At 36.1% G+C, this 16,140-nt stretch overlaps 1 protein-coding gene across 4 annotated transcripts in view; it reads right to left on the reverse strand.

The window, feature by feature from the left end:
• The window catches only part of myo9aa (myosin IXAa), a 184,030-nt gene that overhangs the window by 63,505 nt on the left and 104,385 nt on the right, over nucleotides 1-16,140 (reverse strand). For all 4 annotated transcript variants that reach the window (XM_079598576.1, XM_079598578.1, XM_079598577.1 and 1 more), the window contains exons 10-13: nucleotides 14,890-15,006; nucleotides 12,101-12,235; nucleotides 5,252-5,373; nucleotides 1,715-1,856 (exon numbers count right to left, since the gene is read on the reverse strand). In XM_079598576.1, the coding sequence (XP_079454702.1) occupies nucleotides 1,715-1,856; nucleotides 5,252-5,373; nucleotides 12,101-12,235; nucleotides 14,890-15,006 (516 nt within the window). The remainder of the gene's footprint in view (nucleotides 1-1,714; nucleotides 1,857-5,251; nucleotides 5,374-12,100; nucleotides 12,236-14,889; nucleotides 15,007-16,140) is intronic.

The raw sequence follows: 16,140 nt of genomic DNA on the forward strand, positions 1-16,140 counted from the left end.
GAACAAAGGCTTTATATTGTAAATAAGAGGTTTAGCTACTCATGACTATCAAACTCTGCCAAACTTAAGCCGGGTTTACACGGTGACATTGTTTTCTTTCTTTTATGATTGTTGCTTGTCAAATTGTATGTTATGACCTCAGGGACATCTTGGGTAAAAGCCAACGTGGATTGTACCTAATATTGAAGTCAGAATGTTTGATATAAATTGCCTTTCAAAGGTTTGGGATCGGTACGATTTTTAATGTTTATAAAAAAATATATGTTCTGCTCGCCAAGGCTGCATTTATTTGATATATATATATATATATATATATATATATATATATATAAAAAAAATTTTAACTGTAATATTGTGACATATGACAATTTAAAAAAATAAATATTATATTTTAATATATTTTAAAATATAATTTATTTCTGTGATCAAAGCTGAATTTTTTTTCAGCATCATTACTCCAGTCTTCAGTGTCACATGATCCTTCAGAAATCATAATAATATGTGGATTTGAAAAAAAAAAAAGCATTCATTATTATTATCAATGTTAAAAAAAACAATTTATTTTTTCAGGATTCTTGGATGAATAGAATGTTCCATTTCATTTATTTTAAAAAGAATCTTTTGTAACATAAAAATGTATTTACTGTAAATTGTAATATATTTAATGCATCCCCAAACATTTCGAATGGTAGTTTAGTGTTTAATGTTACAGAAGCTTTCTTTTTCATATAAATGCTGTTCTTTTGAACTTTCTTATTCATTAAAGAATCCTGAAAAAATTGTACACAACTGTTTTCAACATTGATAATAATAATAATAATAATAATGAATGTTTCTTGAGTAGCAAATCATAATATTATTATGATTTCTGAAGGATCATGTGACACTGAAGACTGGAGTAATGATGATAAAGTAATTCTGCTTTGCATCACAGGAATAAATAACATTTTTAAATATATTAAAATAGAAAATAGTCATTTTAAATTGTAATAATATTTCAAAATATTACCGTTTTATTTTGTTTGGTATTTTTAACCAAATAAATGCAGCCTTGGTGAGCAGAAGAGACTTCTTTTAAAAACATTAAAAGTTTTACCGATCCCAAACGTTTGAATGCATCATTTCCAGACCTTGATGTGTTAACATAAACCGCCCGAGGGCCAGGACTGAGGGATGCTGGGACTTCACACACAGTTACTCATTACTGTCACGTTTATGGTGCCACGAGCGACAAACAGAGTTACTCATTACACACTATAAAGAAAGAGTCATGTGACCAAGGCATCACACCCTCTTTATAAACAGTAGAGGTCAAACAACACCAACCATGCATCAACAAGAGAGATGACTCAATGTTGGAAGAATGTGCAGAATTAGGAGCCGCACACTCTTAGTGTTTCTGGCATAGAAAGACACGGTAATTAGTAGTAATCAAGCAGTGTGTAATATTGCTGGATCATCATCTTCGTCAGGGCCACTTCAAGTGTTTTCTCAGATCGGATGAATCAAAACCATTTCATTTACACCTGGTCACATAAATGCGTTTTCAAATTCGATCTTCAATTCCCGCGCTATATGCAGATTTAAAGGCACACTATGCAAGAATTGTACCTTAATATAACAGCTTCAAAGTAATTTCGATGGTAAACAAACTCATAGTAGGGCGAATCATCCCTATAGCAAAGCTCCTGTGAGGCCTGTGTGTAGCACTGACCTTCACTCCATATTTGACTTTTCCTGCGTAGTGTTTAATGATGAAGGCCGGCTCCATGACTGCAGGAAACTCAATATAGTCGTTTCGCTCATGCTGACGCTTGAACTTGTCCAGGAGCGTCTGATTGGTGGCCTGAGGAAAGCTGTAACGTATAGAGAGAGTGCATTAGAGCAAATAGAGGTTTTCTGCAATATATGTGAGCAATAAGGTACGAGAGGCTGAACGGTTACCACACAATGCAAATATTAAAGTAAAAACATCTATGCAACTTTCATGAAGTAAAATCACTAAAAGCCTTCCTTCCGCTGGAAAAAATAGTCCCTGACCGTAAACAGCAACAGAAGTTACATACATTATTTCGCCAATAGATGGAGACACAGACTGTGTTTATGAGCGAGTCAGTCAGTAGAGGAGACTTTTACATTGAAAGGACTCAAACTTGTGATCACGGAGAAGGAAGACGACACTGACAGAATGACTAACGGCACGGGGAAACCCCTTAACTGTTAAAAAGACAAGATATGGCAGCGGACATTCAAACTTTTGTTATGAATATAGGACTGACCTGAAGGAGAATGCTTTATCTACTGTAAATGCAGGTACACTCGCTTAATCTCTCACAATACTCTATAAGCTTCAATTAACAATATTAATGAGATCAAACATGTGTTTACGTTGCTAAGAGCGGTTGCTAGGGGTGTTGTGTAGTGATACACAGAACCGTGGGGTGAAGCGGTCATAGTCGTGTTTTATCCTGAATGAAACACAGCTATTGACCAATCAGAATCAAGGACTGGAACTAACCGCTTTATAAATTGCGATATGAAAACGATTTCTCCAGATTACTTCATTAGCTCTATTCGGAAAGAGTTAATCATTCTAAAATGATTTTGTAGGCGAGTGAATCAGCATAGAAAATAATAAACAAATGGCTGTATTAATTAAATATAATAAATCTTTGTTAAAGCTACAAAAGTGATTTTGTATTTGTCTTTTGTTGTTTGATGAACATTAATGACTGAAGCAGGAATATTAGGCTACTGTCACTTTAAGACCGACTGCACGGATCCAATATACTGATACACATCGGTTTTCTTTCTCACTTGTTTACATTCACTTAAGACATAACTGTGTATGAGGATACTCGCTGAGACGGCCATTTTGACATAATTTGCTATTCTCTTATGCACGTATGTGCACTTGAATGCTTATGAGTTTTCAAACTGACAGGACTGACAACTATATAACTATATAACCGATATAAAAGTATAAAATATACAGGTGAATCTCGAAATATTAAAATATTGTGCAAAAGTTCATTTATTTTAGTAATTCAACTTAAAAGGTGAAACTAATAATATTATATAGACTCATTACATGCAAAGTGAGATATTTCAAGCCTTTATTTATTATAATTTTGATGATTATGGCGTACAGCTTATGAAAACCTTTTAACAATATACTAATTTTGAATTTGGGGTTTTCATAAGCTGTAAGCCATAATCATCAAAATTATAACAAATAAAGGCTTGAAATATCTCACTTTGCATGTAATGAGTCTATATAATATATTAGTTTCACCTTTTAAGTTGAATTACTGAAGTAACGCAGGCTGAGGGTTCAATAGAAGCAAATAACATCGATTAACAACCTCATAGCTCACAGCAAGGCTATCTTTAAAGGTTTATAGGTTATCGTAAAAACTAATGTTCCTATGGAGAAAATACACTTTTTTTACTCTATGATGGTTAAACTTTCCAGTTAATCCGCGAAATCGCAGGACCCTGTCCGTACGGCTGATCAAACTACTATGATCCCTACTTGCTTGACATCGCAACTCCTGTAATCTGGAAATCACAGATGTTTACATTTTTTAAAATTTAAGCTCTTTTTCCCCTTTGGACGTTTGCTGAGGTCCACAAGTGAGAAGCGGAGAGTGAAAGTGGTCATCTAGGGAGCATGACTGATGTTCTGCAGACAGTGTATTATAAACCCGTGCAGTTCCTGTAGTCTTGAGGAGAACGACTGCCAAAACTTCAGAAAACGCAACAGGAAGAGCTCGAATGAGACATTAGAGACTTGAGCTATGAGGAACACTGATGTGGAGAGTCAGGTTTCCCGCTATTTTATGCCTTCTGTACACCTAAAGACTTTAAAAAGATTTAGAAAAGACTTTGTAGGATTATCAGCTCACATCTAAAGACTTGGTTTCACAGACTCACAGTCTCAGACTAAAGATTTTACAAACACTGAATCTTGTAGTGACACTATTTACAAGACAACAAATTTTTTCCTCCATTCAAATAGGCATTTTTATGCATATTTTTTGTTTGATGAGTAAAAATATGTTTATTTATATTGTTTAATTACAATAAATCACTTTCTTTTCCAGGAAAAAATTCAAATTAGACATTGTTATGTGAACATCTCTTAATAAAGAGTTGACTATTTAATGGGATGACCTACCTTTTTCACATGACTGTATGGGGGTTATGAATCTATAGCCTATCATTATATGATGAGAACAATAGTTTGAAATAAATGTCTTGAAAGGGTATAATTTTAAATGCAGGCATGTCGATGGCTTCGGCAATATCGGTCCACTTCTTTTCTTTTTCCACTCTGTCGTGGTATAAATGGCAGTTTACATCAAAAAGACACGGCTGCTCTGCCCCAACCCGATCACACCAAATCTGTATAGATACAGCACGCAGTGTGTTTATCGTGTAATATATACGCGAAAATTAGTTTTTACGTGCATAGTATACACATGGATAGCACATGGGTAGGTTTAGGGTGGGGTGTGTGTACGCTTGGGTAGGATTAGTGGTGTGGGGTGCGTGTGTATATCACGCAATAAAGTGCGTATCATATGCACGCGCAAAACTGCATATCATATCCACGTAAAATCTCATTTTCGCGTATAAATTGCACGATAAAGACACTGCGCAGCGTGCTAGAGACGCATTTGCGTGCTCGACAACGCGCTCCTCTTTATCCACGGTCCATTTTCGCCTACTTGGCGCTCGTTGTGTTTCCACGTCCGTCGACATGTTTCTTTGTTGTGACTGATGGCTTCCTGTTTCCGGTTTTCTGAGAACAAATTTATTGGTTGTTGATTGTTTTACGTCACTATGACTACGCTAGGACTTGCGATAATATCAAACATGTTTGATATGAAAGACTAGAGAAAGACTGGCATAAATCGGGTCGCCGACTGCAGATTATCCCCTCACATTTAACGATCGAGACGACGGGAGCGCGCCGAGACTTCAGTAAGATTCCTAAAGACTGCCGGTCTTTAGTCTGGGACTGTGAAAATCCTTTGGTGTACGCCCAGCATAGGCAGAGAGAACCTAACTCTTGTTTTTTAGGGCACTACCGTAATCCGATATTTTAGTTTTATTTGATTTACAGATAAAACATTGAAGTATATTTACATTCAGAGATTGCATGTTGGTCTGACTAGCCGTAATAAATGATACAGTACTTTAATCTCATGCTTCCATTGTTTGCAGTGTGAAAGGTCAGACGTACTTGCACTCCTCGTCCAGTAGGTGGAGCAGTGCTGTGGGCTTCTTGCTGATGAGGTTTATGCAGCCGGTGTTATCGATGTAATCAATGTTATGCCAGGCAATGCCTTCTGCTCGGTACTCTTCCTATAAGAAATGCAAAACAGTCAACACTTAAAATCAATAATTATGAGGAGGAGTCAACAAAGATTGACAATTACAGATTTCCTGGTTGTTTAAGGTTTCATTCCAGTTTTAAAGTGGTCCTATTATGCTTTTTTACATTCTTAAGTGTGTATTGTTGCTGTCTGAACATGAAAAAGCTCAGCAAAGATTCAAGGTCCCTCCAGCGGGAGTTATTCTCTATATCAGTGTCAGTGTTTCTGAACTCCTGAAACGCCTCCATTGTAGTCTTGAGTTTTCTTCCGGGAACGAACACGTCACAATATTCCTCATTTAAATAATTAATGTGCAGAATAAAGGGGCGGGGCCTGGATGAGTTAGTTAGTAGTGTGTTGAAACTGGTGGTTATGGTAAGGGGCGGGACGTTTCCCAAACCCGCTCGACCAATCACAACACACTGATCCAGCCGGCCAATCAGAACACAGGGTGTTTTTAAGAAGGAGGGGCTTCAAAGAGACAGGAAGTAAACAGAGCGTTACTGACAGACTGGGAAGAGAGGAGCTGCAATGATGGAGAATATGAGGAAAATAATCAACATTCAAACATTAAAACTTGTTCTAGAAGAAGAAAAAAAACGTTGAAAAAGGGAATAATAGGTCGCCATTAAAATTTGCTGATGTTTTCAGGTTTTCATGACTATGGAAACTTGTGTCATAATGTTGTGTCTTTTATGTTCCAGAATGTTTATCACTAGCAGAGTAACATGAGAACGAACATCTCACAAAACTTGTTATAACTACACGGGTAATTCATTTTTGGCCCGCGACCAGAACAACAAAACAACAACAGCCCTGCAAAGTGTTTTCATGTTCCTCTAGAGGAGACTTCCTTTTCGCCGGTCCGAGGTTTCATGGTCTTTGCGGTTTAATAATATGAAAGACATTCTTAACATTTTGTAGCTTTTTTTCTCCTCAACTGTTTCCTTGGATCGCTGGGAAAGTAAATGAAACAATAAAGGATGTAATCCCAGTCGGGTTTCATACAATCAGTGGAATCTCTCTCCTCCTGTTTGCACATTAAACAGCAAAAGTATAAAATCAGCAGAACAAAGCAGATGATCTACACTTCTCATACAAATACAGAAGAGCGGATTAGAATTACAAGAAAGCTTTTGACTGAAGATTTTTCAGCATGATAATAATATGGTCTACAGGTGAAACCTCAAAAAATGTGAATATGGTGCAAAAGTTCAGTAATTCAACTTAAAAGGTGAAACTAATATATTATATAGACTCATTACATTCAAAGTGAGATATTTCAAGCCTTTATTTGTTATAATTTTGATGATTATGTCTTACAGATTATGAAAACCCCAAATTCAAAATTAGCATATTGTGAAAAGGTTTTCATAGAAAGCCATAATCATCAAAATTATAACAAATACACGCTTGAAATATCTCACGTTACATGTAATGAGTCTATATAATATATTAGTTTCACCTTTTAAGTTGAATTACTGAACTTTTGCACCATATTCACATTTTTCGAGTTGTACCTGTACAGTATAATCCTATTAATGCAGGCGAAGTTTGATGAAGATTGACTATTCTTTTTTCAGAGATAAGATGTTATCAGTCTGAAAAAGGTCCCGTTTTTCCTGTGTTTTTGAAGCTTTACACACAGTGTGCAATATAACATGTTCATGTTTCGCGTGTAAAAAAAAAACTGTATTTTTCACAAAATGTACTTATCTGTATACCGCTGAAAAACGGGCTGATGACTTCCTTGTTCTATGAAGTCCCTCCTTCAGAAATACGTAACGAGTTCTGATTGTGCCAGCGGTTCCTGTGTTGTGATTGGACAGCAGCTTAGCGCACGTTGCCCGGAAAGGTCACGCCTCTTACCATAACGTGGAGATGCATGCGCTCAGTGTTATTGTGAACATGGCCAAACAAAGGTGATTTGACTCCGGGATGAAAATACCAGCGTCTCGACGACACACACTCTACAAAAGCAACTCTTCCTCTTCTCTGTAGGACAAGACCACGCCCCCTTTTTTTTGTGTATTCCTGTGTGCAGAGGTTAGTCAAAAAACTGTTCTAGTGACGTCAGTAAAGCAGGAAGTAGAGGATGTAGTCCGAACCGGCCGTTCGCTGTCGGCTTTGAAAGGGGACTTCTGTTAAATCAAATATCTCGTTGGCATTGAACTTTGAGCTTTATAATTTTACAGGTATTATTTATGCTCTAACAGCAACATTACACACTAGCTAAAGTTTAAAAAATGGGATCATGAAGAACAGGACCTTTAAGCTCATGAATGTCTGTTCATTATGATATATATATCTGTGCTACATGCCAAAGTTTAGTACTTACAGCAATGGGTTTGTTCAAATCCTCAACCCACAGTATGAGCAATTGTAACTAATGCTTGTATAATTGTGATCTAACCCTCATCTGAAGCACTTCAGAAACCACATGCACTCTGTTTGGCTGATAAGAGAAATGCACTCAAATAGCCTCCAAATCAAATCAAATCCATTTACAGCATCTCCATAAACGGCACATTGAACCATTGAACATTAATAGACTAATGAAAGCATGTGTGGTGCTGTGTCTGGCTCCAGCGTGCCTGTATTTATGGGCATCAGATGGCAAGTATGCCAAGAAAGGCTTTGTTTTCCTACCTATAATCTAACACTATCCTACGTCTACTACTAGTACAAATACTACAACTGTAGCTCAATTCAGGAAAACAATCTTAACTAATGCAAGTTAAACATTTTCTCAGTCGAACATTAACTAATGGTCATAAATTATGAATCTGCACCCTGCATGTTTTGTGTAGATAACCCGGGTATGGTCTATATTAAACATTACCACACGGCATACTTGGCAGCAAACTCAGGATGTGAATTCATTCCTGACATCTGAATCCAAGAGTTTCCAACTCGTAGAGCAATTAAAGCGTGGAACTTGGCAGACGCAGTGAAATTCCTGCACTTTTATCAAGGAACAAACAGCAAAACTGTTGTGGCAATGGGAATGAATCCCGTCAAAAGTGCCATTAACAAGAACATCAAAAATCCTTTTAACAAAATTACCCAGAATCCCTCAATGTGGGGTCAGACTGAGATCGCCATACCGTGATTACACATTTTCCGTAGGCCAAAACCCGGAAATAAGTTAACATTTTAGTGTTTTTGGTTCCATCATCCTGAAGTCGATGGGTTTTTGGTTAAATGAAAGAGGTGAACACAAGCTCAAGATATTTTTCATGTTTTACTCTATGCCATAAAATACATCAGTTATGATTTTTCACTTGAGCTGTAAATGCCACGTGTCTGTTAGGAAAGCTCGTTTCCACCACAGAATAAAACATTTTAAAAGATAATTTTCTCAGAGTGAGACATAAACTCGCAATTGCGTGTTATAAAGTCAGAATTTAAACTTTATATATCACAATTCTGACGTTATAACTCGCAATTACGACTTTATATCACGCAATTCTGACTATTTCTCGCAATTGCGGCTTTATATCATGCAATACTGACTTTATTTCTCGTAATTGCGACTTCATATCACAATTCTGACGTTATAACTCGCAATTGCGACTTTATATTATGCAATACTGACTTTTTCTCAAAATTGCGACTTTATATATCACAATTCTGACGTTATAACTCGCAATTGCGACTTTATATCACGCAATTCTGACTATTTCTCTTAATTGCGACTTTATATCACGCAATTCTGACTTTATTTCTCGCAATTGCGACTTTATATCATGCAATTCTGACTTAATATCACGCAATTGCGACTTTATATCATGCAATACTGACTTAATATCACGCAATTGCGACTTTATATCATGCAATTCTGACTTAATATCACGCAATTGCGACTTCATATCACAATTCTGACGTTATAACTCGCAATTGCGACTTTATATTATGCAATACTGACTTTTTCTCAAAATTGCGACTTTATATATCACAATTCTGACGTTATAACTCGCAATTGCGACTTTATATCACGCAATTCTGACTATTTCTCTTAATTGCGACTTTATATCACGCAATTCTGACTTTATTTCTCGCAATTGCGACTTTATATCATGCAATTCTGACTTAATATCACGCAATTGCGACTTTATATCATGCAATTCTGACTTAATATCACGCAATTGCGACTTTATATCATGCAATTCTGACTTTATTTCTCGCAATTGCGACTTTATATCACGCAATTGCGACTTTATATCATGCATTACTGACTTAATATCACGCAATTGCGACTTTATATCATGCAATACTGACTTAATATCACGCAATTGCGACTTTATATCATGCAATACTGACTTAATATCACGCAATTGCGACTATACAGTATATCACAATTCTGACGTTATAACTCACAATTGCGACTTAATATCATGCAATACTGACTTTATTTCTCGTAATTGCGACTCTATATCACAATTCTGACATTATAACTCGCAATTGCGACTTTATATCACGCAATTCTGACTATTTCTCGTAATTGCGACTTTATATCACGCAATTCTGACTTTATTTCTCGCAATTGCGACTTTACATCATGCAATACTGACTTTATTCCTCGTAATTGCGACTTTATATCACGCAATTCTGACTATTTCTCGCAATTGCGACTTTATATCACGCAATTCTGACTTTATTTCTCGCAATTGCGACTTTACATCATGCAATACTGACTTTTTCTCAAAATTGCGACTATCACAATTCTGACGATATAACTCGCAATTGTGACTTTATATCATGCAATACTGACTCTTTCTTGCAATGTTTCAGCTGTGCTAGTTCCAGAAGTATTTTTTCCATTAATTTCTCCTATAGAGATTTAAAGCATCATAAGCCATGGAATCAGCCAACCAGCTACGAGGTGAATCAAAACAGTATCAAAAAAAGTATTTGATAATAAGATAACAATACAAAGGTACAACTTAAGACTGTGAACTTATGGCTTTAGTGAGGGGAAAGAACAACAATCCCATGAAGCATTGCGGACAGCATAACGGAATTACAAACAATGGAGAAATATAAAACTACTCATTATATACACACAAATATTCAAGTATTTTGAGTGCATAGGAGTGGGCGGAGCTAAAGACCTCTTGCTTGTGGCAATTCTGTGATTGGTGGAATTTTCTGCACAGCATTATGGGTAATGTAGTTTTCACCACAAATTCCACTGTTAAACATGAAATATAAGCTGAAATAACGCAGGCTGAAGGGTTCAATAGAAGCAAATACCATCGATTAACAACCGTATAGCTCACAGCAAGGCTGTCTTTAAAGGTTTACAGGTTATCATAAAAATGTATGTTCCAATGGAGAAATTGAGAGTCAGAAAATAGAGAGCAAATTACGTCATGTTGCACTATATTAATGGAGTCATGGGTAAATGACGTCATGTAAACACCGATTGTTTGATGGCACTAAAAAAAGATGTAGTTACAGTATCATCAAGCAAACCAGCATGCATTAAACAACTTCTAAACTACAAGTATATTATAGAATTAAGCAGATTTGACCACACTATTCGTCACAAGAAGTGCTAAACCCACAAGTGATAGTCTGTTATTTACACATCTGCATAAAGTGACACGTCCTATGACAGTGTGTGATTTATGTTGATAAGTGTACCTTGTGCAAGCAAATCTGTCACAGTTAGTTTATCAAATCTGGACTCTGGACTGACTAGAAACCTAAACTAACAAACCCTCTCTGAGCAAGCATGTAGTTTGAGGTGCGTCACGAAGGCACGGCTTTGACAGGCTGTCATTACCGTAATTGGTTGCCTCTTTAGTCATCCTGGAAGAACGACCTCATTGAGAAAACACACATTATTACAGAGACACAATTCTTTGTCTGAGTTTGGACCTTTTTATTGTCTCATTATCAAACGGTTTATTTTGTGCGAAACTACCTCACATGATCACACAGCCTGAGGCGTCCATCAACCCAACCTATTAAAGACTTCAGTAATGGTTACAATTCCCTCGTTTTGTAGGATGAACTTCATTATTTTCAGGGATTGTTTACTCTCATAAAACACAGAACTTGCCCATGTCCAAGTTTCTATGACATTCTGGTCCCTAAACTTCCTGAAGTTAGTCTAAAGCAAGCACCAGTGAAGAAAAACACATATTTTCTCATTAATCTCCATCAGTAGAATACATAACCAGGGCTGATTCAATGATATTCAACGATATTACTGATCTGTCTGCATTGACACCATTGTATGAGAACTGAACTGAGCTGGACAATGTATATATACAGTATATAAATTAACTAAATTAATAACTTTTTTACACCAGAAATGAACTATCACTGAGCTTACTTAAGCTGAACTGTGACGCTATTTTCTTCTAGAAACAAACTTAGTTGCATTGTTTTCCTGTTATCTCTGTAAAGCTGCTTTGAAACGGTCTGCATTGTAAAAAGCTCTATATAAATAAAGGTTATAAAAAGGAATTCATGGACTCCAATGGAGGTTGAAAGTGCACAAATGTAAAGATCGCAAACCTTTAAATTTTCCCGAAAACATTCAGTCAAGCAATATCCGTGTACTTCATTTATTCTGTGTGCAGTCAACATAACTTGAGTCATATTTGCTGGTAATAAATCAGTTATTAGGCTAGAACCTTGAGTCGTGTGAGGGGAAGAGAAGCTGATGGTCAAATAATAAAAATAAAGAAATAAAACATCACCTGCTCCAGCTTAAAGATGTGCTGGTTGAAATAGTGCTGGAGTCTCTCGTTGGCGAAGTTGATGCAGAATTGTTCAAAGCTGTTGTTCTCATAGTCTTCAAAGCCAAAGATGTCGAGAACCCCGATGGCCAGGATCTGAAAAAATGATGAGATACAAGGAGCATTAAGAACAGAAAAGTACTAGGCAATGTACAGTATTATTGTGTCATTGTGGCAGTAAAACACTGTAGGGGGAGATCCAGCTCAAATATCGGAGTTATTAAATTAGATGTGTTAGCTAGCAAACAATATGTGACCCTGGACCACAAAACCAGTCACATGGCTCAATTTTTTTAAATTGAGATTTATAAATCATCTGAAAGCTGAATAAATAAGCTTTCCACTGATGCATGGTTTGTTAGGATATGACAATATTTGGACGCGATATGACTATTTAAATATCTGGAATCTGAGGATGCAAAAAAATGGAAACATTGACAAAATCTCCTTTAAAGTTGTGCATTTATGTTCACGATTGTGCTGCATTCACTCACAAAAATACATGTTTTATATATTTATGGTAGGAAATTTACAAAATATATTCATGGAACATGATTTTTACTTAATATCCTAATGATTTTTGGCATAAAAGAAAAATGGATAATTTTGACCCATACAATGTATTGTTGGCTATTGCCACAGATATACCCGTGCGACTCCAGACTGGTTTTGTGATCCAGGGTCACATATGTCTACAGTTTAGTCAACGCTTGCTCATCAAGATCAGGGATCTACAGTGGGACTACCGTGTGTGAATAATTAGTTGTCTACAGAGTCAAAAACGAACACTCTCCAAGTGCCAAATAAGAGCAGATTCCCAAAGGCTGTGCTTTAACTATGTCTGATTACTTGAGCTGCACCGATGTAACGATTATCAGCAAATAAAAGCAATTATTATCACTATTGTTTAAAAACAGCTGATGATCAGGGCCGATTATATCCTGTTAAAAAGGGGACGTAAAACCGTGTCAGACTGCAACTCATACTGTGTGTGAAGAAAGTCTCTCGTGTTGAATTTAGAGTAAGTTAACGTGACAATAATGCATTAACAGTTAAAAACTAGCGATGTAAAAGCAGCTCTAAATAAATAAATCACGTGTAGTTCAAGCCAGGGTTGCCAGATCTGCCTTTTCCCTAAATCAAACATTATTTGTAACGCCTCCCATCCAACAATCACAAAAAGCTTCGTAATTTGTAAAAAAAAAAAAGTTCTGTCCATTTTATCACAAAATTCAAACAATAATGGCATTTTGATGCTATTAAATGTGTCGTAACGGATCGCTTTAGCGCCTCAGTGAGTTGAAAGATGCATCACAAAATACCTACATGAATTATGACTCATGTAATCACTTAATCATTGTTTCAACCGCGGAAAGATGACAATAAAACAGCTTGTGCAACTTAACGTTGTGTTTACCTCAGTAAAGTTATCCAATGTTCACAGTTCATTAGTTAGCTATAAAACACGAGCTTATTTACTGTTAATTATTAATGTATGCTTGAATAAATTTGTCAAGAAGACAAGTGTTTATGAAAACTACCTTATGTGCAACTGAGTTGAATACAAACATTGCAGTTTTTATTTGTGTAATTATCATATATATAAATAAAATAGCAGCTGAATATGATAGTTTGGGCTTTGTTGTTCATTTTAACCTCTAATATTATAGTAATGTCCCAAATGAGAGGGTTTCCCTGTTTAGTTTGCAGCATTATTTGGGAGAGATTTTTTTTTCCTTAAGAAAATCAAAGCACGGTGTTCATTTACACACATCTCGGTTCGCTGTAAATGCTACTTCACACAAACTCGTCGTCAAAGTTGTGTTGCTTATAATGTGCATTTGAAAATGCAACATGTGCCAACAAACTTGTTTAAATTCATTTTCAACAAATGAGAAAGCTTAAGGTTTCCCGCCAAAATAAAAGCTCTATGGTTTAACGATTAAGAAATGAAGACAGTCATAAATATTACAGTAATCTTAGTAGAAATATAGTTTTATTTTACAGTACAATAGCATTGCAATAGCATTAATACGAAAACTAATAAACAAATTAACTTACCGAGTATTAGTTATAGTTTTGATAGTATATAGTTTAGTTTTAGTATTAGTAGTAATTGCCTGTTTTGAAATGAAATAATAGTTTCATGGCCGAAAACAAATGAAAAATAAAAAATAAAAATAAAAAAACAACAACAAAAATAAAAAAAAACAAAATAAAAAATGCTGGGTTGTTTCAACCCAAATGTGGGTCAAATATGGACAAACCCAAACATTGGGTTAAAAATTGTATTAAAAAATGTAACCCAGCAGCTGGGTTTGTCCATATTTGACCCAAAATTGGGTTGAAACATAACTTGTGCATGTTTCATTGTGGCACATTAAAAACATGCAGAAGTGCTTCTAAAAACACAAGTGTTGAGCCCTGAATACAACAGTGCATTTAACCAAGCAAGCTTGTTTAGCGGGAATGTTCACACACTTATATAAAGTTTATTTCAGGCTTGACTAGCATAATGTTCAGCAGAAATCCGCTAGTGAATACACAACAGCAGGAGCTCAGTCAGTGGCACTGAATATATCCCATTACATAACGTCTCCATCCATAATTTAGAGATTAAAGCAGTGAGAGCCACAGAAAAACAGGATGAACTCATATTCCTGCTGTGTCATGTAATTTATGTCAGCTGACTCACATCCAGCACTTACTATTCTCATTATTTTGGGATTCATCCGTAAATATGATTTTACCTTGGCTGACTCTTCCAAGTCCCTCTGGTTGAGCAGGGCATGATTGATCCTGAACACGATCCAGTCAAAAAGAGCGCTGTAGAGAGACTTGGCCATGGAGTCCCGCACCGTGCCAGCCTGCAAGAGAGAGACATGTCCATTTGACTTCAATATCAAGACCCACGTTGTTAAATCTATGATACTTTAGCTAAATGTGTGAGCTGTAAAAGTTGGGACTAATATTAAAAGTGGAAAAACCTCTGGAGAAACGGGGTTTGTTTATGGTAACATGTCTTAGCAAATGAATGATGACATTTTAATGCTCAATAATGTGACACGGCCGCTCACAATTCAATCTTCTGTAACAGAGCTACAGCTAAACACAAGAATGATGCTTGATAATCATAAATAGTTGCATGTTGTGTGTCACTCAAATCACGAGGATCATGAAACTAGTCTAGTGATTCTTTAGGAAACTTAATGCCAAATAAATAAGCATAATTTCCTTTATTATCATATATAAATTCATATATTTCAGAATATTCCATAATTATCAAAATATTCATTAGCGATGCACCGAAATTTTGGCCGATACCGATAACCGATGATTCTTTATAACCGATATATTGGCCGATAAATATTAATCCAAATTTATACATCATTTTTAAAAGCCTGATGACAAAAACAAAAGTCTCACCATTAAGTGTCCCGAGCACACAATTATAATGTTCTCATAATACTTTTATGTAGCCGATATGACAAACTTGCTGCAGACTTGACTGTATTTTCTTTTTCTCAATCATAATTTAAGCAATTCAAAACGATCATGGTGAACCGATGACTTTGAACGAGATGAAGATGAAGATAAATAAATGATCAACTGCTGTCGATATTCGTGTCCTAACCAGACGCGATGCGGTAAGATTCCAGCGACAAATAATTTGTCTGTCCACACTGGACGCGACGCGACTGCGTGATGATCAATCAAAGCCCACAGCCAATCAGAACAGAGTCTCAGCAAGTGCACAGCCAATCAGAACAGCGTGTGGGCGGAGTCTCAGCGAGTGCACGGCACCAGAGAGTAACTAAAACAATCTGTCAAAGAATACACTCGTTTCTTCACAGTTTGAACAAATTTGTTTAATTTCAAGATCTGAGGTGAATTATCCAGTGTTGCTTTTACAGCTACAAAGCTGGAGCACTAAATGATATTCACAGTCACATGACACGCTTTTATCATTAAATAAAACACATAAACAGTGCCTGAGGTTA

This window comes from Phoxinus phoxinus, assembly GCF_949152265.1.
Source record: "Phoxinus phoxinus genome assembly, chromosome: 2".
Classification (NCBI taxonomy): Eukaryota; Metazoa; Chordata; class Actinopteri; order Cypriniformes; family Leuciscidae; genus Phoxinus; species Phoxinus phoxinus.